The 25,354-nt window shown below is 40.0% G+C and overlaps 1 protein-coding gene and 1 long non-coding RNA gene across 2 annotated transcripts; one reads left to right on the plus strand and one right to left on the minus strand.

Annotated features, from left to right (window-relative positions):
- Positions 1-5,249: 5,249 nt before the first annotated feature.
- LOC129379581 (ribonuclease inhibitor-like) lies at positions 5,250-7,376 on the plus strand (the record flags this gene model as incomplete). Its single annotated transcript, XM_055060401.1, has 3 exons — positions 5,250-5,419; positions 5,627-5,800; positions 7,181-7,376. Coding segments are annotated over 3 exons (501 nt in total), but the record flags the coding sequence as incomplete, so codon positions are not given.
- Positions 7,377-23,832: 16,456 nt separating this feature from the next.
- LOC129379659 (uncharacterized) lies at positions 23,833-24,788 on the minus strand. The gene is made up of 5 exons (XR_008608224.1): positions 24,720-24,788; positions 24,556-24,637; positions 24,342-24,454; positions 24,058-24,099; positions 23,833-23,915 (listed from the first exon to the last, which is right to left on the minus strand). It is a non-coding gene; the product is annotated as an uncharacterized LOC129379659 (long non-coding RNA).
- Positions 24,789-25,354: the final 566 nt, after the last annotated feature.

Consider the following 25,354-nt stretch of genomic DNA (forward strand, 5'->3'; position numbering starts at 1 on the left):
TAAATCTCCTGGATCTCCATCATCAGAGAGGTGAGCTGTATCTAATTGCTGTAACTCTGGAAACTGAACCAGTAAGAACTCAGATGTTTCCAGTTATATTTCCAGAGGTTTGATCCATTATCTACAGAAATCAGCTGCTCTGTTCTCATGAAAACACCTTCATATCTTTATCTCTGGATGTTGATGATGATGCTCTGTTGCTTCCTGGCTCCATGTCAGACTAACAGTGGATCACATTTCCACTGGGAAATACCTGGTAAAGCCATTCTGGTCCATCAGGACTTGGTTCCTGTGTGCATTGTGAGAGCAGTTCAGCAGGGAAGGAAAGCTTCATGATGTGGTTGGTGAGATCTGCTGGAACTCAACCAAACTGAGCTGATGTGGACCATCAGAGGTTCTGCTGGTTCTTAATGGGATCAGCAGGAACATTAAATCTTTAAAACTACTTAGATCACCTGGTTCACTGCTCACATCCAGATGAATATTTCTTGACTTCCTAATTGTTCCTGGTTCCTCCACAGAGTGGACCAGCAGAGCTCAGAGGTTCCCAGGGGTCCATCGGTCCAGCAGCATCAAAAACAGCTGGACTCCATATTTATGGTCTGTATATGAACAACAAATACTTTTCCATGAGTTCTGTTCAAAGTCACCTTCATGCTGCACTTTGTAGACCAGAGGACTGTCAGTCTGTCCAACATCCATCTGGTGTTTGGCTCCATGATTTCACTCTGATGTTTCCTTCATCTATTATTCTGTTCCAGCTGCTGGAGGACAACATTGTTACTTTTGTGAAGAAAGAACTGAAGAAGATCCAGAAAGTTTTGAGTCCAGATTACCCAGAACATTCAGAGAGTCAGAGAGATGATGAGGTGTTGGAAGGTGATGATGAAGAGCAGAGGAGGAGCAGCAGAGAGGCAGTGATGAAGATCACACTGAACTTCCTGAGGAGGATGAAGGAGGAAAAGCTGGCTGACCATCTGCAGATCAGTAAGAGGATTTCTGCAGAGATTTGAAATGATAGATAAATTACACATTTGCTGAAGTGATGTAATCAAATGCAAAAGATGATTTTTGTTCAGATCTGACTTTCATTTTTGTGTTAATTTAGGACATTTTGCTGCAATTTGTAAACATCAACTTAAATCTGGTCTGAAGAAGAAGTTCCAGTCTGTGTTTGAGGGGATTGCTAAAGCAGGAAGTCCAACCCTTCTGAACCAGATCTACACAGAGCTCTACATCACAGAGGGAGGGACTGGAGAGGTCAATAATGAACATGAGGTCAGACAGATTGAAACAGCATCCAGGAAACCACACAGACTAGAAACAACAATCAGACAAGAAGACATCTTTAAAGTCCCACCTGGAAGAGATCAACCAATCAGAACAGTGATGACAAAGGGAGTGGCTGGCATTGGGAAAACAGTCCTAACACAGAAGTTCACTCTGGACTGGGCTGAAGGCAAAGCCCACCAGAACATCCAGTTCATATTTCCATTCACGTTCAGAGAGCTGAATGTGCTGAAAGAGAAAAAGTTCAGCTTGGTGGAACTTGTTCATCATTTCTTTAGTGAAACCAAAGAAATCTGCAGCTTTGAACACTTCCAGGTTCTGTTCATCTTTGATGGCTTGGATGAGAGTCGACTTCCACTGGACTTCCACAACAAGGAGATCCTGACTGATGCTACAGAGTCCACCTCAGTGGATGTTCTGCTGACAAACCTCATCAGGGGGAAACTGCTTCCCTCTGCTCTCCTCTGGATAACCACACGACCTGCAGCAGCCGATCAGATCCCTCCTCAGTGTGTTGGCATGGTGACAGAGGTCAGAGGGTTCAATGACCCACAGAAGGAGGAGTACTTCAGGAAGAGATTCAGAGATGAGGAACAGGCCAGCAGGATCATCTCCCACATGAAGACATCACGAAGCCTCCACATCATGTGCCACATCCCAGTCTTCTGCTGGATCACTGCTACAGTTCTGGAGGATGTGTTGGAGACCAGAGAGGGAGGAGAGCTGCCCAGAACCCTGACTGACATGTACATCCACTTCCTGGTGGTTCAGACCAAAGTGAAGAAGGTCAAGTATGATGGAGGAGCTGAAACAGATCCACACTGGAGTCCAGAGAGCAGGAAGATGATTGAGTCTCTGGAAAACTGGCTTTTGATCAGCTGCAGAAAGGAAACCTGATCTTCTATGAATCAGACCTGACAGAGTGTGGCATCGATATCAGAGCAGCCTCAGTGTACTCAGGAGTGTTCACACAGATCTTTAAAGAGGAGAGAGGTCTGTACCAGGACAAGGTGTTCTGCTTCGTCCATCTGAGTGTTCAGGAGTTTCTGGCTGCTCTTCATGTTCATCTGACCTTCATCAACTCTGGGGTCAACCTGATGGAAGAAAATCCACCTTCATTTTTTTTTTTTTTTATTTCAAAACAAATATAAAGTCTCTCCATCAGAGAGCTGTTGACCAGGCCTTACAGAGTCCAAATGGACACCTGGACTTGTTCCTCTGCTTCCTCCTGGGACTTTCACTGCAGACCAATCAGAGACTTCTACAAGGTCTGCTGACAAAGACAGGAAGTAGCTCACAGAATCAGGAAACAGTTCAGTACATCAAGAAGAAGATTAATGAGAATGTGTCTGCAGAGAAAAGCATCAATCTGTTCCACTGTCTGAATGAACTGAATGATCGTTCTCTAGTGGAGGAGATCCAACAGTCTCTGAGTTCAGGAAGTCTCTCCACAGATAAACTGTCTCCTGCTCAGTGGTCAGCTCTGGGTTTCATCTTAGTGTCATCAGGAAAAGATCTGGATGTGTTTGACCTGAAGAAATACTCTGCTTCAGAGGAGGTTCTTCTGAGGCTGCTGCCAGTGGTTAAAGCCTCCAACAAAGCTCTGTAAGGACACACATTGTTTATGCAGTTATTATTGATCAAGTGAAAACATTTAATGATGTGCTAAATATTGATTTATGTTGTTTTAGTTTTTTTATTGATGCATTGTCTCACAGATGTTGCCCACAGTGATACATCGGGAAGAAACTCTATTAATATGTAACATTATAACCATTACAACCCCATCATCATTATACATTATTAAAGAAGCAAAACTCATCTTTGTGCTAAAACTGAAACTGGATTAATTTAGTTTTATTGTGGAATTCAAAAGTTTTGTGTCCGTTCTCCTTGTTCTTTTTAGATCAGTCCTTTAAAGATTGTGACCCAACCATTGACCAAATCAATTCACAACAAAAGGCAACATAAATATGTGCAACAATAGATAGTTCCTTCAGTCTTTATAAAAAGAATATAAATGATTGGAAAGTAAAATATTGTTTTATGCATTATTTAATAACATATTTTCCTCCCTGTCTCCTCAGACTGAGTGGCTGTAACCTCTCAGAGAGAAGCTGTGAAGCTCTGTCCTCAGTTCTCAGCTCCCAGTCCTCCAGTCTCAGAGAACTGGACCTGAGTAACAACAACCTGCAGGATTCAGGAGTGAAGCTTCTTTCTGCTGGACTGAAGAGTCCAAACTGCAACCTGGAAACTCTCAGGTAAAATATTATCAGATATCTTACTGTGAGATGGGTAATCATGCTAAACCTTGACTAACAAACATGGCTGGTTTTCCTTCCCTGCAGCCTGAATGAACCAAGAAGAGAGAAATTTAGAAAGGTTGGGTTCAGGCTAACATTGATAGTGAAGCTCTGGATATTTGACAGGTTGCTGCATCCTGGTGCAAACAAGGAGCATTATTGCAGACCCTTCCTCCCAGCAGTTGTTAGACTTCCTAATACATTGTACATGTGACTAATGATTTTTATTACCTTCTGAACTGGAAGCTCTCAGGTATGGAGGAACCTGCTGCAGGAACAGAGAAAGTCTGATAGAGGAGGAAGAGGGAGAAATGTCTTTAGTCAGTCTGCTGGAAACATTTAGTTTGAAGCTAAATTTGTAGTTTGACAATTAAATATTTAGTTTGGAACAATGGGTTTATAATGAATGAATAAATGGTGAAAATATAACTTGATATTCTGAACATCATTTTGTCTCTTATGACAGTTGAATAACTAAAATTATTTCTGTTAATTTTGACTGTGTAACTTTACAAAGTACAACCTATTATCATATAGCATCATTTTTTACATGGTTCTGAATGAACCTGGGAAACCAACCCATCTACTGGAACCACAATGACATGTTGGTCAGAGCAGCAGGGGGCCAAATATAGCTCCATTACATCAACAGATATTACTGGTATTGGAGAGAAATAACTGAGATCAATTGCAGATTCTAGAATAAGTGGAAATGTTTCAGTAACAGGAAGAGAATGAGCAACATGTTGAAATAATCATCTATATTCAGAGAAACAAGTAGAGGAATTTATTTGGAATATATATAATACTGAATTGGTATTAGGGTTAGGGTTATATCATAACAGTGAATTCTTGAAAATCACTGTTATTCAGACCACAAGAGATTTTATAAGCTAAACGGTCATTAATATCTAAAATAACCCTTTGAAGGATCTGAATTAATATGAGTCACAAGAAGATTTTAATTTCTTTTGGGAGCAATAAGATGCTTTTTAATTTGAATTAAAATATAGCAGTAGAAAGAATAATAAATAATTAGAAATTACAGAAGAGATCATTATTATGAATGGTAGATTAGAACTGTATTTAATTTCCCTATATTTAATGTTTGTCTCGTGCTTGTTTTTGGATTGTGTTTGGAACTAATTTATTTCTATTAATTTCTATTTTTTCCCAGAATAGTTTTGTTGTAATTTCTGTTTAAAAATAGTTTTTGTGAGTTGCTGCTCAGTTTTCCATCTCTGTATCCAACAGTTAAAACATGTAAAGATGAAACTGGAGATTTGCTCTGCTTTGATTCAAGCTGCTGTTTTCCCTCAAACTGAGCCTGATGCTGATTTTCAGCCCAGCCTTGATTGGCCTTGATTAAATTTGTAGTTTGACAATTAAATATTGGACTCTTTCTGTTAAAACTGACATGGATTCATTTAGTTCATAGAGGAATTTAATATTTATCTTGCCAGCCTCCTTGTTGCCTTTAGTTCAGTCCTTCATGGCTGGAGACCCAAATATAGACTGAACAGTTTACAACAAAAGGAAACATGATTACATATAAAACAGTCCCTTAAATTATTAAAGAGGAACATTGTTGACTGGAAAAAAGACATTTTAATAAATTGTTTAATAACAGATTTTCCTCCCTGTCTCCTCAGACTGAGTGACTGTAACCTCTCAGAGAGAAGCTGTGAAGCTCTGTCCTCAGTTCTCAGCTCCCAGTCCTCCAGTCTCAGAGAACTGGACCTGAGTAACAACAACCTGCAAGATTCAGGAGTGAATCTTCTCTCTGCTGGACTGAAGAGTCCAAACTGCAACCTGGAAACTCTCAGGTACCTCTGGGCTCTTGACAAATTGCTGCATCTTAGGTGCAAAAAGAAGCACAATTACAGATCCATCCATTCATCCATCCATTCATCCATCCATCCATCCATCCATCCATCCATCCATCCATCCATCCATCCATCCATCAGTTCAGACCTTGGTCTCTACCTCAATGTTGTCATTTTCTCATCATGTGATGAATTGTGTGTCTGCAGCTTATCAGGCTGTTTGGTCTCAGAGGAAGGCTGTGCTTCTCTGGCCTCAGCTCTGACCTCCAACCCCTCCCATCTGAAAGAGTTGGACCTGAGCTACAATCATCCAGGAGACTCAGGAGTGAAGCTGCTGTCGGCTGGACTGAAGGATCCACACTGGAGACTGGAAGCTCTCAGGTATGGAGGAACCTGCTGCAGGAGCAGAGAAGGTCTGATAGAGGAGGAAGAGGGAGAAATGTCTTTAGTCAGTCTGCTGGTTTTCCCAAGGTTTGTTCCTGGAAGCTGCTGCTGGTTCCTCCAATCCAGGCTCCGCCCCCTTGAGAGGAAATCTGTCCATATATGGAGCTAAGAGTCACCTTGATGCTGCAAAGCTTTGTTCAGGGATGAGATGTCAGGATGTTGGTGTCAGTGTTCCAGGCTTTAGTTGTTCTCCTCATGAGGAGCTGAAGTCTCTGACAGGAACGTGGAGCTGAACAGGAGAAGAACTTGAAGCTTCTTCTTGGCCTCTGATTGCAACAGCAGGACAATCCAACATTTTAGTCTGACTTCATCTGGAAATATTTCTTTGACCCTCAATCAGTGTGAAGGCAGGCCAGCTCCTCATCACAGCTGAGATCTTCTCTGTCCTCCATGCTGGAAATGTAGAAGTCCAGCAGCTCCTGATCAGTGACATCAGAGCGTGACATCATCAGTAGAGTGATGATGTCATTTCCCTCTCAGAGCAGCTTGGAAATCTGAGAGGAAAGATGCAAACAAAGACTCTCTGGACTGTTGGATCTGCTGGTTCTGGTTCCAGATGCTCCTTGGACACTTTCACAAGCCATTACTGCAGCTGCTGGATTCAGGATGCTGCTTCTTCTTCTTGGGCTCATTGTAAATGTGTGCAGCGCCACCTGGTGGTGCTGGTTGGTAGAGGAAGTGCTGAAAGGTTGGAGGTGTTTGTCAGAGGTGTGTGATGATGGAAGCCTCTCCCTGGTTTGTGAGTCTGAGCTCAGAGATCAAAGATTTGATTCTTGTTGAATCTTTGTTGAATGTGATGCAGCTTCTCCTTTTTAATGTTTGTATTTCTGGATATTACAGTGAGGCCACAGCAGGTTTTCAGCAGCAGGGCTGTTTAGTGTTTCATTCCTTCATCTGTGTGTGGGAGTGTGGATGGATCAGGTATCCAGGTGTTGATCAGAGTTTAGATTGATTGTATTTAATGCTGATTATTAAATCAGGTTGAGCTTCCAACCTGATTGGAAGCTCAACCTGCAACCTGATGCAACCTGAGCATCAGTTTCCTTAGTTTCCTGATGTCCTTTTAGGCTTCAGTGAGTTTCTTCAGGTTGTTACTGAGGGATTTCCTTTCTCCTCTCTGTTGGAGCTTTTCCTGTGTTTGGAGAAATGAGTTGTGCTGCAGCAGCACCAACTGTCCTTCCTACATCCACTGCAGTTTGCAATCCAGATGTTGGACTGTTCCTGTCTCAGTGGAGGACAATGTGTGTCTGAGAGACATGTAATGTCCATGTTTGCTGCTGAAAGAGACTGATGGTCTGACCCCCCTCCTCCTTTCAGGGTGGAGCCTGCTGGAGGCCGATTCTTGACTCCAGGTCTGAGGAAATGTAAGTGTGTTTTTCATCTGATTCATGACAACAAAGCAGCTCACATTCAACCATCTTCAAACTGTCACATCACTCATTCAGGAGTCAAAGTGTCAATAAATGATCAATAACTGCAGCTGGATTGTGTTTGTTCTCTCCATCAGATTCCTGTCAACTCACCATCGACACAAACACAGTGAGCAGATTCCTCAAACTGTCTGAAGACAACAGGAAGGTGACATGGATGGAGGAGCTTCAGTCATATCCTGATCATCCAGACAGATTTGATTACTGGGCTCAGCTGCTGTGTAGAACTGGTCTGACTGGTCGCTGTTACTGGGAGGTCGAGTGGAGAGGAAGAGTTGAGATATCAGTGAGTTACAGAAGAATCAGGAGGAAAGGAGACAGTAGAGACTGTGTGTTTGGATGGAATGTTCATTCCTGGAGTCTGAGATGCTCTGATGATGATGTTGGTTACTCTGTTTGGCACAATAACATAGAAACTCATCTCTCCTCCTCCTCTGTCTCTAACAGAGTAGCAGTGTATGTGGACTGTCCTGCTGGCATTCTGTCCTTCTACAGAGTCTCCTCTGACTCACTGATCCTCCTCCACACCTTCAACACCACATTCACTGAACCTCTGATTCCTGGATTCTGGTTCTGGTCCAGTTCTGGTTCCTCAGTGTTTCTGAGCTGATTTGAGTCTAAAGAGTCTAAAGTTTCCTCCTGTCAGAGAAACTCTCTCACTGTTGAACAGATAGTTCAGTCTCTACAATCTATTTCTTGGTGAAACGATTCTGATTGAGTCCTTGGAAACTTTTTCTTCTTCCAGTCCTTTGAAGATGGAAGCTGGGATTATTTAGGATTATTTCAGGATTATTCCAGAATTATTCCAGGATCCTCATGTTTATCTGTTTGTTTCCAGTCAAAGCTTCACACTGAATATCAAGATGTTGTTTCTCTTATTTTTTCCTTTCATTCATTAGAATGTATTGCAATATTGATCAGTTTTTCTCAATCTGATCATTTTCTGTTTCTATCAGCTCCTATTTTTCTCAACATGTCAGATTTGAATATTAAATCTTCCTTCTGTAAATTTGCTGCAGTTTTTCTTCATGTGTTTTAAATAAAAACATTTTTCTTCTGCATTTGGTTCATTTGCTGCACATTCTGTTCTTTTCCTGTTCAAATTTAAATATTTGCATTAAAAATATTTTTCATCAACTCTGCCTTTCAGAAAGTCCTTGAGAAAGGAAAACATTCCCTTCCCATGAAGGTCAGAGGTCATTGCTTTGAAGCATAAAGTGGGAACATCTTAATATTTTGTGTTTCATTCAGAACTTCTACCTGAAACTCAGAACCTGCAGAACATTTTTGTCTTTGGAGAAAAAATCCCAGGAAACTGGAAGATCAGAGCAGAATGAAAACTGGAGATCAATGTTGGACAGAAAAGGTCTGATCGCTGCATCTCTGCTATATTTTACATCTGATAACAAAAGGTAAACCTGTTTTTAGCTGAGAATAAATCAACATGAATATGACCCACCACAGCTCCAACGTGGGCCACACCTGATTCAACCCAAAGTGGAAAATAAAGGATTTAATTTGAAATCCGAAAACACAGTAAAATCAGCAGCTGGTTGTGATTAAAATGCAGTTTGTTGCAGAGGTTCAAACTTCCTGATGGTGACCTCTCCTCTGTCCCTCACCTTGTCTGGCCGCTTTTAATCCTCACTGCAGTGTTACATGGAGCTAATCTCTCAGATTATACAGATTAACACTGAGCTGCAAGGAACCAAACGTCTCTCCTCCAACTTATTTCACTGATTAATAACAAGGTTGGATAAAAACATTGAGCTTCTCATTCCTTAAAGATCATGAAGAAAGACTCACCCTCTAACTGCAGGAAATAAGTTAGAAAGTTTAAAATAGATAAAAAAACTTTGTAAATATATTCTAACAAGTGATTTAATTTTCTATTTTTTATATCTTTTAATGTTTAAAACTGTATAAAAAAGATTTAAATGGTTAAATGAAAAATCTTCAGAATGAGCCAATTTCAAATCTGATTAATCGTCACAATAACTGAATAATCAGCAGAATAATCAATTAATTGTCAAAATAATCTTCAACATTGGGTCATTTAAATACAGGTTTGTTGAACCAAATTAGTTTCCAGCAGTTAATTGTGGTTTTTACTGGTTATTCTGCCAGCTTGAATGTTTCACTGCAGTTTGTTTTGTTCCTGTTGCCTCCAAGCTGAACGTTGATCCCATGAATGTTTCCCCTCATGCAGAACCTGAGCAGAGACATTTATGACCTTTATAGTACGAGAGCCAAGAGGTGGAGGACTGGCTGCTGGTGTCGCTGTCTCACGTTCTGATGTCTCCGACCAAACACTCCACCCTCAACATCAACATGTAAAAACACGCTGCAGGAATGCAGTTTTCCTACTTTCTCACTTGAAACAATCTAGTCTAAATGTTACATACAGGGAAGCATCGATATGAAGATTTGGGCCGAAATATTGATGTATTGACTGATTACGGATATTTACACTTTCAAATTTGGACTAAATTCATCAGGAATTTGGTCCATTAAAAGTGTTAATAATAAAAGCAAAAGCTTCTGCTGTTAATTGAGTAAAGTCTGTTTCCACTAAGAACTGTGAGCGTTTCCTCCAGTCTGTGTTCGGCTTTAATCTCCTGCAGGAAACCAAACCTCCACGTCTCCACTGGAGTCGCCGTGGCAATGCCTTTCAAACATCAGGATATTGGGTCGAGACCGGACGAGAGCCGATGATTTGTTTTATTTAGAGCCGCATTCATCCATTCATCATCCCAGATTTCCTGCCATGCAGATTAATCTCCACTAATCTGACAGTTTGGAGACCAAATGTCACAAACTGGGATTAAGATGTTGAGATGTTGAAATCTGTCACACAGAGAAAAGAAACTTCATGATGCTGTGATTTATTAATCTGAAAAACTTTTTAATCTCATTTAATCTGATTAAGGTGATTTTTACATCAGTTAATTGAACTGATTTTGGCTCATTTTATCCTGTTATATCCAGTAAATTCATGTGCAATTAAGAAAGAATTATTTTGATGTCTTTTCTAGAAAACCCCTCAAAAATCCTACATTTGCTCAGTGAAGGTGTAGATAAGTGTCTGTAGTGTAAATGATTGAAAAAACACAACAGGAAAATGCAGATTTTTCATGTGAAAGCAGGTAAAGTGTAGAAACAGGAACACTGACAGTCTATCTGCTCAGGAGGATTGTTGAGCCTCCTGTCAGAACAGTGATGGTTCAAATCTTCACTCTCCACTTCGACCACTGGACCAGCAGCAGGTCTTTGGCTGCAGAGCCTTTCAGAAACATCTGAACCAGCTGTTGAACTGGACCATGTCCTCTTCGGGGTCAGAGGTTGCGGTCTTGATACTTGGTAGAGTGAAGTTTTCCTCCTCACTCTGTTGTTGTGGAGTTGGAGGTCTGATCTAGATGGACGTTACAGAGAGGCTCTGGTTCTCCCTCAGTGGCTGCTGGGGATTCAGGTTGTTCCTTCCTGGACTTTAGCAGTTGTGTTGGTCATGAGCAGCAGCTGGATTGGCCTCTGGATTGAACTCAGCCAGCATTTGGAGCTCCAGAGCTTCCTCTGAAAATCCTTCATCACGACCCGTCGCCTGGTCTGATGGAGGCAGCAGGCCTTTGGCAGGAAATGGCAGGAAGGTTTTCACTGTCTGTGAGGCTCGACAAAGCCTAGTGGACAGGTTTTCACAATAAGACAACACAGGAACAATCTTTTATCTATTTCATTTTCAACCTTAGTTGGTGAGATTTGACAAAAATCCAATATTAAGTGGACAAAATGTGAGTCAGGTAGAAAAAGTGCAAAGGATTGAAGCATCTCAACATCAGCAAGTGTGAAAGAAGGGGCAGTTACTACCTGAGGCCTCTAGGCAGCTAGCTTAGCAGCAGCATCAGCTCTTGCATCGCCATTGGCAACCGAGTCATCCAGCATCCTGTTACCAAACAGAACCTCCATTCATTATTTTACCCATCTACACTGTAAATTATAACATATTTATGTGAGAACGATGGTGAATCAACTGAATTTGGTCCAGATTTATTTTTGTGGTAAAACTCCAATTAAAGGAAGCCTAGTAAAGGTTTAAGTTTATTGTAAAGTCCAATTTTAAGTTTAGTTTAAAACAGTAAGTGATGAATCTGTTTTCAATGGATTTAATTAATCCAAAACATTGTGTAGCATATTATGTGACATTGGGGATCAACCAGCAAAGCATCCCATGATGCATTTCATCAAAAGCTTCATACATTATATTGTGCATTATGTCATAACAGAAGCCATTTGCTATTTCCATTCAGTAATTTCCAAAGAAAGAATTTAAAATCTTCAGAAGCTTTGACTTTAATTGTTTTGTTTTTTAAGTAAAGAGGAAGGAATGGAATCTAAAGCAGCTAGAATGTTGGTTTTATTAAAAGTGTTTTATGTCAATATAAAAAGTAATTTATACAAATAAATTCCTTATTAATATAAAAAGTAACTAAAATATTTAAAACCCATTTAAACTGTTTTATTAATCTTTAATATGTAAATACTAACAATAAAAATTAATGCTCAGTTATTATATAAACATCCATTTATTCTATCAAGCATGACAGGTTTTTTTTTTCTTCCTAAACTAAAGGGAGGGGTGATAATGATGAGCATTGCTATGGAAACTGAAGGCGGGAACAAATCTAGAAGGTGGGAGGAGCTAGGAGGTGTTAGTCTCAGACAGGTCAAAGGTCGACTGTAGGCAGTCCTACTTCCTCCTCACACTGTTAGAATCAACAGAGCAAAATATCATTTTGGTTGCCAAAGTATGAAAAATTAAAATTACCATCCTGAAGACAAACTAATTTCTCAGATCATCTCATGCAATATTCCTTTAGAAACTTAAGCTGCTTAATCAAACACTAACTAATTTTAGTTTAGTGAACAATATTTACCAAACACAAAACACAAACATTCACTTCAACATGAAACAGACAAACAAATAGTCAGAATTTGGAATCAGTCAAAATTTCATCCCAGTCAATAATTTCCAGTCAGTCCTCATTTTGTCTATTTTCTCAGAATGTAATTATCAAATTTACTGAAGCTTCAAGATTGTCTGATTTTTCTCCTTTTAACATGTTTTAATGTTTGAACTGAACTCTAATCTACAGGATGCTGTTTTAAGTGATGTGTTCACAGTCAAAGCAGAAATCTCAATATAATTTAGGATCACAGCAACAAATTGATCCAGTTTCTGCTGAAGCTTCACTAATTTTAGGTTTTGTTATAACAAATAGTTCCAGGAAAACAAAAGGTCTTTTTAACGTCTTACTTCAAATGTATCACAGCTCTATTTTATAAGAATTTTCTTCTATTCAATTTAAATGCCACAAATATTATTTGGGTTACCAAAATGTTATAAACACTGCAGTATTAATGATCTCTGATTCTTTACCCTGAAAGATGTTTTGTTTATTCCCATACTAATATGTAACTACAGTATAGATCTTCAACAAGGAGAACAAAAATAAATCTCAACCATCTGATGGTCAATTTTGTTATTTTATTGCAGAACTAAAGTGATTGCAGTTTCCCTTCACAGTTTCTCAATCTGTGGTTCAGGGGCCCTTAGAGGATCATTAGTGTTGGTCCTTCTGTTCAGGACTTAGAATGAACAGGATCAATTGAAAGAGTTTCTCTATTTATCAAGCATAAAAACTATTGAAGTCATTCTTTTCTCGCTAAAGAATTTATAAACATGAACACGGTTAATAAGCCAGCAGTCTTCATGCAGTGGCCGTGTGTGTGTGTGTGTGCGTGTGCATTGGTAAATGTTGTTGAGAAGGACATTTTGTCAGAATACACACCACACTAGAAGGACATTTTGAATTAACAGGACTTGAGCCGTGTCCTGCTAATTTTGACTAAAATCTAAAAATGTAGAAAGTTTTCTATTGGTCCATTAAGCCCAAAAATGCAAAAAAAAAAAAAAAAGAAAAACCCAAAACAAAACAAGATGAACGTTTAATTCACATAAACCTGATTTTGTGTATAATCTGTGTATCACCACAGTGCCCTTTTTGGCAGGTTTGTGTAATAGCAAGCTCTCATGAATATTCACGCAGGGTCTGATTTTGATTGGTTGTTTGCTGGAACGTCCTGCTAATTATTACAATGTCCTTCTAATTCATGTGTTTGCTCATTACACTGGGGATGAGTTGGCAGTATGATTACTTTGTGCTATAACACTGAATATTTTATAAAAGTTAGTTGGATTCCTGAGGCCAACCTTTTGACAAACCTAAAAATATACAGAAATTAACATATATTTTGATCAAATATTGTTAATTTGAAATATTATGAATAATAAATGTGTGGAATATATGCATGGATTAAAGAAATATAAACCATAAGAGAGCCATTTTTTCACCAAACTATTTATGCCACTCCACTGATAACATTTTGTTGATTCTGCTCTGCTCTGTTCTAGAAACACATGTTGGTATTTTGTGTAGCTATTGTTAAGAATTAAAGAGGAATAACTTGATTTAGCTCATAAATTTTTCTCTTTTGTCTTGGATTCTTGAGTCCCGGTGTGCGCAAGGAGAAAGAGCAATCATACAACATCAAACTTCAGATATCTAGAGCTTCATCCAGAGAATTCAATGCATACAGAATGTTACAATAAGCATCTCACCCAGAAATCAAAAGTCCACAAAATGACAAATAGAAAATAACTTCAACGAGTTGAATAGAAATTCAAAGATGCATCTTTGGGAATCACTCACTCAGCACAAAGAGATTTGAATTCTCTGTTGCAAACGAAAACTTTTATAAGACTGTGTATTTAGATCTGCCTCTGGGGCTCTTTAGCACGAAATAATAAAAGTAACATTGAGACAGCACCCACAAAGGAAAAACACCCCTCCTAATGCATATATTTAAATTTAGAGAAAGGCACAGTCTTATTAAAGTTTTCGTTTGCAACAGATAATTGGAATTGCTTTCTGCCCGAGTCCGCGATTAACGGAAAATGCATTTTCTGTGCTTTCTTTTTTTCTTTCAACTCGTGCAGTTATTTCTGTTTTGTCATGTCTTGGACTTTTGATAATCTTGGTGAGATGCTTATTGTAACATTCTATATGCATTGATTTCTCTGGATAAAGCTCTAGATATCTGAAGTCTGATGTCGTATGATTGCTCTTTCTCCCTGTGCACACTGGGACTCGAGAATCCGAGACAAAAGAGGAAAATTAACGAGCTAAATCAAGTTATTCCTCTTATAATTCATAACGATAGATAGATAGATAGATAGATAGATAGATAGATAGATAGATAGATAGATAGATAGATAGATAGATAGATAGATAGATAGATAGATAGATAGATAGATAGATAGATAGATAGATAGATAGATAGATAGATAGATAGATAGATAGATAGATAGATAGATAGAAATTCCACTTTTGAATGGAGCTCTGTTAATAATAAAATGCTAAATGGTTTTTGTATATGCATTGCAATCCTGTTTTGTTCAACTAGGTGTAGTGGGAGAGACACATCTGTGCAGCATTGACTTTAGTTTTTAAGGTTAATAATTGTTCCATGAATTTCATTAGAAGAACGATGTGGTTTTATAACAAGGCCTGAATTAAATATGTTAAAACATTACCACAGTTACACTAGTAACAGTAATTCTGACTGGTTCAGTAATCAGAAGATAAAACAAAGTGGGCTTTACAGACAGAACGACTGACAAAGAGAGCTAGCATTAATGTTACTTAGGTGAGATAAAGTACAGTTTATAATCTTTACAGATAGAAAGACTGACAAAGAGAGCTAGTATTAATGTTACTTAGGTGAGATAAAGTACAGTGTCTGATCTTTGCAGACAGACAGACAGATATCTGTGTTCTTATCAGATGAGCCCATGTCAAAGCAACAACAAGGATCCACTGTCAGCTGGTGCAGAACAATGGGTGGGTGAATACAGCAGAAATTAACTTAATGTTTTTAGACATATTTACATCATACCATATCCCTGCCATACCTGTACAAAACAACACTGTTGTTTCATTGAATTTATTGGAACTATTAACAGTACATTTTTCAAATAAAATTTTACATTCTTGTCTCAATATATATTTATTGGACTCAGTCTTCATATGTCACCGGATACTTACTGATAATGTATAATTAATTCAGTAAACGAAATTAATTATACAACTATAATTAATTCCGTTAATCCAATAAAAATATATAAAATATATATTTATTGGACTCAGACTTCATATGTCACCTGGATACTTACTGATAATGTATAATTAATTCAGTAAAACTGAAGAAAAAAATCCACAAATGCAGAACATTTTGTATTTTCAGTCAAAGTTCATTTTAAAAGTAACAATAGATGAATTACTTAAACAGTTGTTTTGGAATTTTATAAATCTAAGAAACCCACAAGAATGCGATAAAGTGAATATTCACTTTATCACATTTTGCCATCCTGAGCAAGCACACTGGATACAGTGGAGAGGAAAAACTTCCTTTTAACAGGAAGAAACCTCTAGCAGAACCAGACTCAGGATGAGTCTGGTTCTGCCTTGACCGCTGGGTTTGAGAAACAGTCACATTTCAAAAATCAGTATGAAACTCAATTTACATGGACTACCGACATTGTGTCCTTTCCACTGAAGCTCCATAATGTAAACTATCAGCTTTCAGGCATGAAATGCTAATGCTTCGTTATGCGAGCTACCAGCATTGGAGCCCAAAACACTGATGCTCCATTAAAGAAGCTGTCAGCTTTCAGGGACAAAACATTGATGCTTCATAATATTTGTGATTATGTGAAAGAATACATGGTTCCAAGCATTTGCGCTGTCATTCTTACAAAGTCCTCTTCACAGCTGTTATTTTGTTGTGTACAAAATATTTCACAGCTTTCCAATTTCTCCCATTATCCCTTAGGATCTGATTGTCGTTCAAGCATCTCTCACAGTCTGCTTTCCCAGGGATCTTCATTTCTTTTAGGGAGTCCTTGAAATAGTGAATGAGAATCTTTTTTTCTGCCTCCGTCCATTGCCGTTTGGATTTTCCTGTAAGAAAATGAGAGAAAAGAATGAATAAATTGATTAATAAAAATTACCAACACCAAATGTAGGATATAAAAGTCAAGTTTTTTTGTAGACAGGATATTATGGAAAGGACTGAATAAACATACCCTTTTGACTTCATGGACATGATGCCTTTTTACTGCCCTCAGTCGCTTTGAATGATGCAGTGATCAACCTTGGAAGTTTCTGAAAAAATATATGTGGCAATGAAAAGTTTACATCAGATTAAAACAATATAATTTAAAATTTTCATTAAGTGCAGATGTTTTCCTTTACCACAGGAGTGGGAAAATTTACCTTTTTGACCGTTGTTAACCGTTCCCTCAGTTTGGACGTCTGCATCTGAGTCACTGGAGTCCGTAGCTGCAACAAAATATTTAAAAAAAATATTTAAACAGAACATTTATTTTTTGCTAACAAATTGCATTATTTAATTCAAAAGAGACATATTTTAAATCCTTTACTTACAGTTGATGTCTGGTGTAATATCTTCTAGGGATTTTCCTTTAAATTTGCTCATCCCACCTTGGAGAGCAAAAAGAAGTTTGCTGACTTTTGCCAGTTGGAGTGTTTCTTCAGGCAGTCTGTAAAATTTCCTGTGGGTTTCCATGTCATGGCCCATGAATGTTGCCAGCAGGTCTAGTTCATGGTTTTGTAGGTTTAAGAGTTGTGAAACTGTAGCTACATGCTTCCGTAGTTTGGTTGACGTGAGATTCTGTGGTTGTTGAGCTCCACAGCTTTCTGCAAACCGTTTTAACCAGTCACATCCACAAATGCTCTCTAGGGATCCGAAAAATAGACGAGCAAAAGTGTAGGGATTGGTGGAGGAGATTCTCTTCTCTCGTTTTAATCAGAAGATTCACAGACTCTTTTATATTTGTTGGGAACAGCACAGGCACTTTGCGGCCCCTTTTCCCCCGTATCTCTACTCTGGTGAGATTCTCACAAAGTTTTTTTTCAAATGCTGAAAGGCTCTCCAAACTTTATCGTGCTTACAGTATGTGCTCCTTTCTAAATATGTCTGGAGTTCCATTCTTGAGACTTCTCCTTCACGACGGTGATTGAACAGTATTATCTGTGTCAGAGTGACTTGAGAGAGTTGACTCCATGAATGTTGTTGGCTGATCATTGAGATTTCTTTTGTGGACTATCTCAAGGTTTCTCAGATGGTCCTGGAGCTTTTTGATGTCTTCTGACAAAGGCAGTATTTGTGGCGTATTCCATTTCTTCTGATACAGTGTTTTCAGGGCATTAGAAGAAACATGTGACCATTCCAGTTCAATTAACTCGACAAATTGCTGTGCTTTTGATTTTAAATCAAGATTCTCTTGACGCAGCGCCTCTCCTTGCAAAATACGACACTTTCACAAGAGAATGCCTCAGTTTCAGTGCAGTTGAGGGCACTGTGAACCTGTTGGAAACTGCATTAAACCCAGTCATCTGTTTTACAGCCTCGAGGACTGTGTTGAATTTTCCTGGACAGGTCAAGTCCTTCAAAAAGACAATGTCTTTGTCAATATTTCTGGCTGTCAGAACAAGTCTGGCAAGATCCCTCATCTTATTTCTGATGTCTGCTCGATGCGGTCCAACTTCTCCATTTTTGAGGAACATTCTCTCACCCAGTGAAATAATAAGGGAGTCAGCCTTTACTAATTGAGCTATTGTCATAGTTTATTTCCTGGAGAACCGTCTGAAGTCCAGTGGAAATCACAGTGTCCGTGGACAGCAACATGGAAGATCTTGCCTGAACATTTCTTGTGGCAATGCCTTCTTTTGAGCGAAGTTTGCAGTGCTTATGATGTCTCCAGAGATCTGATTTGACATACATAGCAAAGCAAAACTTGCAAGGCAAGTAGTCGGATGCAGCTGCTGGATATGTTGCTTGCCGTTTTGGAATGATTTGTCCTTTTCCAGACTTTGTAACAGAACAATTGTGTTGGAAGTTTCCCATGTTTCTTATTTTACTAAAAAGCAAGAACTGCTTTTTTGATCCTTGCTTTTGTGCAAGCGCCTTGGCCACATCAGGTTTGTCTGAGTGCCTCTGTTTTAAATGTCTTGTTATTTTTGAATAAAGCTTCTCACAGTAAAGACAACAGTTTTTCTTGTCATACACATGTTTATGTGCAGTGTTGGATGACATTTTAACTATGATGTCAGTTGTCGAAGGTGGTTTTCTGTGGGGTACTCCAGTTCCACTTTCTTCTCCCCCTGGTGGTTGGTCATCATCCTCTGACATTTCCTGAGAAAGGGAACCTTGTTCTTGAGTAATTAAACCCTTTCTTACCTTTCCACAATCAGAAAATTATTCTTCTGTTGTCGGAGATGAAGGCAGCAGGTTACTGGGAGCAGTGTCAGCCAGATCTGTAGCCATTCTCTGGTTGTTTGTGCCATCAGAGGATTCAACACTGAAATTTGTTGAATGGGATCCATCCTGTATGTAATGATAACAAAAAGTAGTGAATAAATGTCTATATCAAGTAACAATAAATATATTTGGGCAGTGGAATACAAAGTAAGACAAAATCTCCACTGTGGAAAGATCTGTAGTCTCTTACATGAAATTATCATTGTATTGCTCTACCCTAAAGTAATTAAAATAATTACTTACTTTATTTTGATTCTCAGACCCAGTGTTGTTTGTGATTTCAGTATATTCTACCTGATGTGTCAAACCTGTAAACAAAGTTAATCAGTTTTGATTAGTTAAATAGTATTTTAGCCCACAGCATTATATGGCATATTTAAAGCAATGGTACTCACACATGAATGCCTGAAGGGCTTCTTCAATGGTGGGAGGATCTTTAAGTGATGTACTCAGCATCCGGGAAATCATATTTGTTTGGCTGCTCCATTTTTCATCACATAGAAGAGTGAATTTTCCCATTCTGACATTTTCAAATATCTGAAAGGGTTTCTCAAAGTATGGTGTTGTGGTTTGAAAGGGATGTTGGCCGTCTGTCAGGATGTAATGCAACAAGCATCCCGCAACCTAAAATAACAGATTACATTAAAACGATGTTCTTTAGCAGTCACAATAATAACCTTTCTTTAATAAACTGTTGAAAATTTACTTGCCAAACAAAGCATAGTGAAAAATAATAAGCAAAAAACAATCATGATTTGCAGTTTTATTAGTATTTCAAGGTCAACATACCTGGACTTCTGACTCCTTCTTGTATTTGTGTTCTGTAGCATACTCATAACTTATCCAGGATATAGTTACAGCCATGTTGGAAAACGTGGTGCTTTGTGCTGGATCCAGTTTGCTTGCCCCAAAGTCTCCAATATACATCTTATTGTTTATGTCTGTAGACAAATAAAATATAATTTGTCATAAAATTATCACAACATAATGTTATCAAAGTGTGCACTTTTGTTTTACACACACCCACCCACCCCCCCTCCCCCACACACACACACATATATATATATATATATATATATATATATATATATATATATACTGGATACTGGATAGCTCAATACATAAGGCATCAGTATATCACCGAGAGGGCAGGGTTCGAATCCAGTCTGGGTCCTTAGGCAAGACCCTTCAAGCTACTGCCTACCTCATACCATGAGAGATACTAAGTTGCATAACATGCCGGCTCAGACGTCGCCCGGCCAAACAAGGTCTGCGTCAGGTGTTGGGGAACCAGAGCACCTTGATGACAAATGGGCTACTGGAACAAGACGGAAATGGGCGAGAGATGAAAATGTGGATCTGTTGGAATGCTTCTACTCAAGTAACCCTAGTCAGAGGGGTTACATGCAAAGACTGGGGAAGGAATGGTTACTTCGACATCCCCAGTCAACACTAAGCGCTAAACTAAACTAGTAGCTCAATGTTCCAACATCCGCAAACGGCAACTGCTATCACAACTTGAGATTGACGAGATACAACACAAATGCTACGGCAAAAGGGAGGAACCCGGATGTCAGGACTGTGGGGACTTAACTACAAGTCCCCACCCAGTGAGGGGATACACGGCCCCAATGAGCGAAACAGAGCTGAACGAGACAGCTGCTGACCTGAGAGAGAGAATCATGACCCGAATGACAACCAGGCCTCCCCGGCGCCAATTACAACGGCTGAGTGAAGTACCATCAGAAAGTCTCATTGAGAATGTGAATGCAGCATTGAGAACGATCCCTACCAACACCATAACAGAAACCAATGAGCTGATCTACAACTCAGCATCAGTGATCCTTGAGATACTTGGCTATAAGAGCAACCATGAGACCCAATACCCACCATGGAAAAGACGGTTAGAGGCTAAAATCAAGGTAACAAGGAGGGAAGTGAGCCAACTGTCAGAGCTAAAGAGAGTAAAGAGCTAAAGACCAGTACCCAGAAAGTACAGCCAGATGCCCATACCTGAAGCACTCGAGACTGCCAAACAGAGGCTCCAAGCCTTGGCCAGCCGCCTAAAGAGATACACAAGGGAGAATGAATCCAGAAGGATTAACCGCCTCTTCTCCACTCAACCAGCTAAGGTGTACTCTCAATGGCAGGGTAAAACAACAGAGCAGACCCACCAAGGCTGGAGACTGAACAATACTGGAAAGGCATATGGGAAAGGGAGGCGTCCCACAACAGCAATGCACAGTGGCTGATCTCTCTACGAGAGGACCACAGCAACCTCCCTGAGCAAGCCCCGGTAACCATCACTGTGACAGATGTTCAAGAAAGAGTCTCAGGTATGAAAAACTGGACAGCACCAGGGCCTGACATGATCCATGCCTACTGGCTAAAGAAACTCACTGCTCTCCATGAGCGACTGGCAGCCCAAATGAACCAGCTGCTACAAAGTGGGACTCACCCTGAATGGTTAACTGAAGGGCGGACAATCCTAATCCAGAAGGATCCATCAAAGGGTCCAGTCCCACCCAACTACCGACCAATAACCTGCCTCTCCACAACCTGGAAGCTCATGTCAGGCATCATAGCGGCCAAGATAAGCAAACACATGGATAAACACATGAGCACGGCACAGAAGGGTATCGGTGTAAATACCAGAGGAGCCAAACACCAACTCCTCGTAGACCCGCACAGTTGCCCGAGACTGCAAAACCCGACACACCAACCTGTGCATGGCTTGGATCGATTACAAGAAAGCCTATGACTCAATGCCGCATACTTGGATCATTGAATGCCTAGAGATGTATAACATCAACAGGATTCTGAGAGCCTTCATTGCAAACTCGATGAGGCTGTGGAAAACCACCCTTGAAGCCAACTGCAAACCACTTGCACAAGTGTCCATCAAATGTGGCATATACCAAGGAGATGCCCTGTCCCCGCTACTGTTCTGCATAGGCCTGAACCCCCTCAGCCAAATTATCAACAAGACTGGCTATGGATACCGACTCAAAAATGGGGCCAACATCAGTCACCTCCTCTACATGGATGACATCAAGCTGTATGCCAAGAGTGAGCGAGACATCGACTCACTGATCCACACCACCAGGATCTACAGCACTGACATTGGAATGTCATTCGGACTAGAGAAATGTGGTCGGCTGATCACAAAGAGGGGGAAGGTGATCCACACAGAAGGAGTCTCACTCCCACAAGGAACAATAGCAGACATAGAGGACAGTTACAAGTACCTAGGTATACCACAAGCAAATGGCAACCTCGATGAGGCCACAAGGAAAGGAGCCACAGCTAAATACCTCCAACGAATAAGGCAAGTCCTGAGAAGCCAGCTCAATGGCAAGAACAAAATCCGTGCGATAAACAGCTATGCCCTGCCAGTAATCAGATACCCTGCTGGAATAATCAGCTGGCCAAAGGAGGAGATGAAAGCCACAGATATTAAGACTAGAAAGCTACTAACCATGCATGGAGGGTTCCATCCCAAATCCAGCACCCTGAGACTGTACACGAGCCGCAAGGACGGAGGCAGAGGACTAGTGAGTGTGAGAACCACTGTCCAGGACGAAACAACTAAGATCCATAAATACATCAGGGACAAAGCCTCAACAGACAATGTGCTCAGTGAATGTCTCAGACAACAGGGAACGGAGGTTGAGGTGCCAGAGATACCATCATGGGAGGACAAGCCCCTACATGGGATGTACCACCAGCAAATAACCCAAGTGGCTGATATCAGTAAATCCTACCAATGGCTGGAAAAAGCTGGACTCAAGGACAGCACAGAGGCCCTCATCCTGGCCGCCCAGGAACAGGCCCTAAACACCAGAGCAATAGAGGCCCAGATCTACCACACCAGACAAGACCCAAGGTGTAGGTTGTGCAAGGAGGCCCCTGAGACAGTCCAGCACATCACAGCAGGGTGCAAGATACTGGCAGGGAAAGCGTACATGGAGCGACATAACCAAGTGGCAGGCATAGTGTACAGAAACATCTGTGCAGAATATGGACTGGAAACCCCGAGATCAAAGTGGGAAACACCCCCAAAGGTGGTGGAGAACGCCAGAGCTAAGATCCTGTGGGACTTCCAGATCCAGACAGACAAAATGGTAATGGCGAACCAACCAGACATTGTCGTAGTGGATAAACATCAGAGGAAAGCCGTTGTGGTAGATGTAGCAATACCAAGTGATTGCAACATCAGGAAAAAGGAGCACGAGAAACTGGAGAAATACCAGGGCCTCAGGGAAGAACTGGAGAGGGCCTGGAAGGTGAAGACCACAGTGGTGCCTGTGGTCATCGGGGCCCTCGGGGCAGTAACCCCCAAACTGGAGCAGTGGCTACAACAGATCCCAGGAACAACATCAGACATCTCAGTCCAGAAATGTGCAGTCCTTGGCACAGCCAAGATACTGCGCAGAACCCTCAAGCTCCCAGGCCTCTGGTAGAGGACCCGAGCTCAGAGGATAAGAACCACCCGTGGTGGGTGAGAAGGGAATTTTTTTTATATATATATATATATATAGCTTTCTATGTGTTTCAATATGTGTGTAAATTAAAACAATAATAATAATAATGATAATACAGACCTTTGGGCATTTAAATAACTTAAAAACGACATAATATGTAGGAGAAAACATAAAATACACAGTACAGTACAATTTGCCCATTCACCCAAACTCACCAAACAGGATGTTTTCAGGCTTCAGAACCATGTGCAAAATTCCATGCGAGTTGAGTTCCTGAAGTCCAAGCAATAACATCTTGCAGATTTTCAATCTCCACTGGTCAGTCAGGTTTTGTCGCTCCGGAAAATCCTTATTCTCGATCAAGTCCTTGAGATTATACTCACAAAGAGGGGAGAGAAAATAGACAAAGTCTGAGTCTTCCAACACAGCAAGGGGCTGCAACAAATGTTTCATCTGTAATTTTTCTGAACATAAAAAGTTTGCAATTTTCAATTCGTTTTTGGCAACATGTTTGACAACTCTCTTCACTGCGACAGCACGGTCAGACAAGAGTCCTAAAAAGACTTCTGCTCCATTGCATCCATTTGCAATCTTAGTGTTCAGATTGTAGACAAGGTCATCAATTTTTTTCACGTCAGGCTCAGTCTGCAGATTTTCCAGAGAGCTCTTCCACCGGGATTCCTTTAATGTTGAGCAAAAAAAAATCTCAATTAGTTGATAGAAAACCAATTAAATACATAGAACAAGCATGTAATATACTAGAAAATGTATAGAATTTCTCCAGTGAATGTAGATGAAGAATGAAACTGCCACACATCTTTACCTTCTTTTCCATCTGCTCTTTCCCAGATGATGAAGCGGGCTTCTAAAACAAATTACAATTACAGCATTAAATGAATTATGCAGGATTAAAACAATGGTTTGTTTAACCATGGACAGTATTTTGAAATTTTACTTTGAATTTTGAGTTTTCAGATGTTTAAAGGAATTTGTGAAGGTTTATATAGCACAAAAATCAAATATGAAGATATAATCGCTAAGATTTATGTTATTTTGGAAAACATGCTTTGAAGAAAATATAAATATACGTAAATAAAAGTTTCATACCTGTCGCCATTCACAGTTAGGATCACCATAATCAAAGACCATTTCTTCCCCTGCATGTATTTTTGTGATAGCAAATGGACAGAGATGCTTTTTTTTTTTTGCTCATCCAACACCTGTTGATCACAAAGGCACAAACACAAATTAGTTTCAGTTAGTTTTTTTTTTAATGAAACAGATAAATTAACAAAGAGTGACTTCTGACTATGATACTTACAATTTTAATTTTGCTGTTTGGTTTGACATGGTCATCATTCATGAATCTTCCAAGTCTTGCTGTATCTTTACTGCCGTCAATGCTACAAAAAAAATGAATAAATAGACAAAATTACACTTTTTCCTGGACTTAGACTCATAGTTTGGAGGTTTATTTGTACTTACCAGTGGGTTTGTCCTTGGATTTTGTAAAAATACAAAAATGCTGCATCCACTTCTGAATACTGTTCAAACAGTTTCTCTCCCTCAGAGCCAGTGATGTGTCTTCCAACATATTCCAGCAAGAATTCTCCTGGCTCGATGTTTCTGGTAGCAAAAACCTCACCGCGCCCCATCCTCATCCTCCACCACCTCCACTGAGTTCTGATGGGTCGGTTCAGATCCTCTCTGGAGATCAGACACCAGAACAGAGGCGGATCAGAACCAAAGCCAGCAGCTCTGCTGAAGCTCAGGAGAACTCTGAGTTCAGATGTGGACCCTGGTCTCCTCCAGAACCTCCTCTGTTCTGCTGTGGAGGAACTGTGTGGCTCCAGTTCTGCAGCAGGACCTTCTCAGCTGCAGCAGCAGAAGAAAGGACTTCCTGTGTTCAGGTTGGATAGAAACCTGGATATTTTCTAGCTTGTGGTTCTGCTTCTAGCGTAGATGTTCTCCAGGGTTCTGATCTGGATCTAGTGGACTGTAGAGCTCATCAGGTTTCCTCTCATCCACTTTGAGATCTTCAGCCTCCTTTAGATTCAACCTGAAGCTTCTTCTGACAGATTAGCTGCAGCTGATATTTAGCATGATGTTTATTATTCTAG

Source organism: Poeciliopsis prolifica, unplaced genomic scaffold (assembly GCF_027474105.1).
Source record: "Poeciliopsis prolifica strain line A6 unplaced genomic scaffold, Auburn_PproV2 SCAFFOLD059, whole genome shotgun sequence".
NCBI lineage: Eukaryota > Metazoa > Chordata > Actinopteri > Cyprinodontiformes > Poeciliidae > Poeciliopsis > Poeciliopsis prolifica.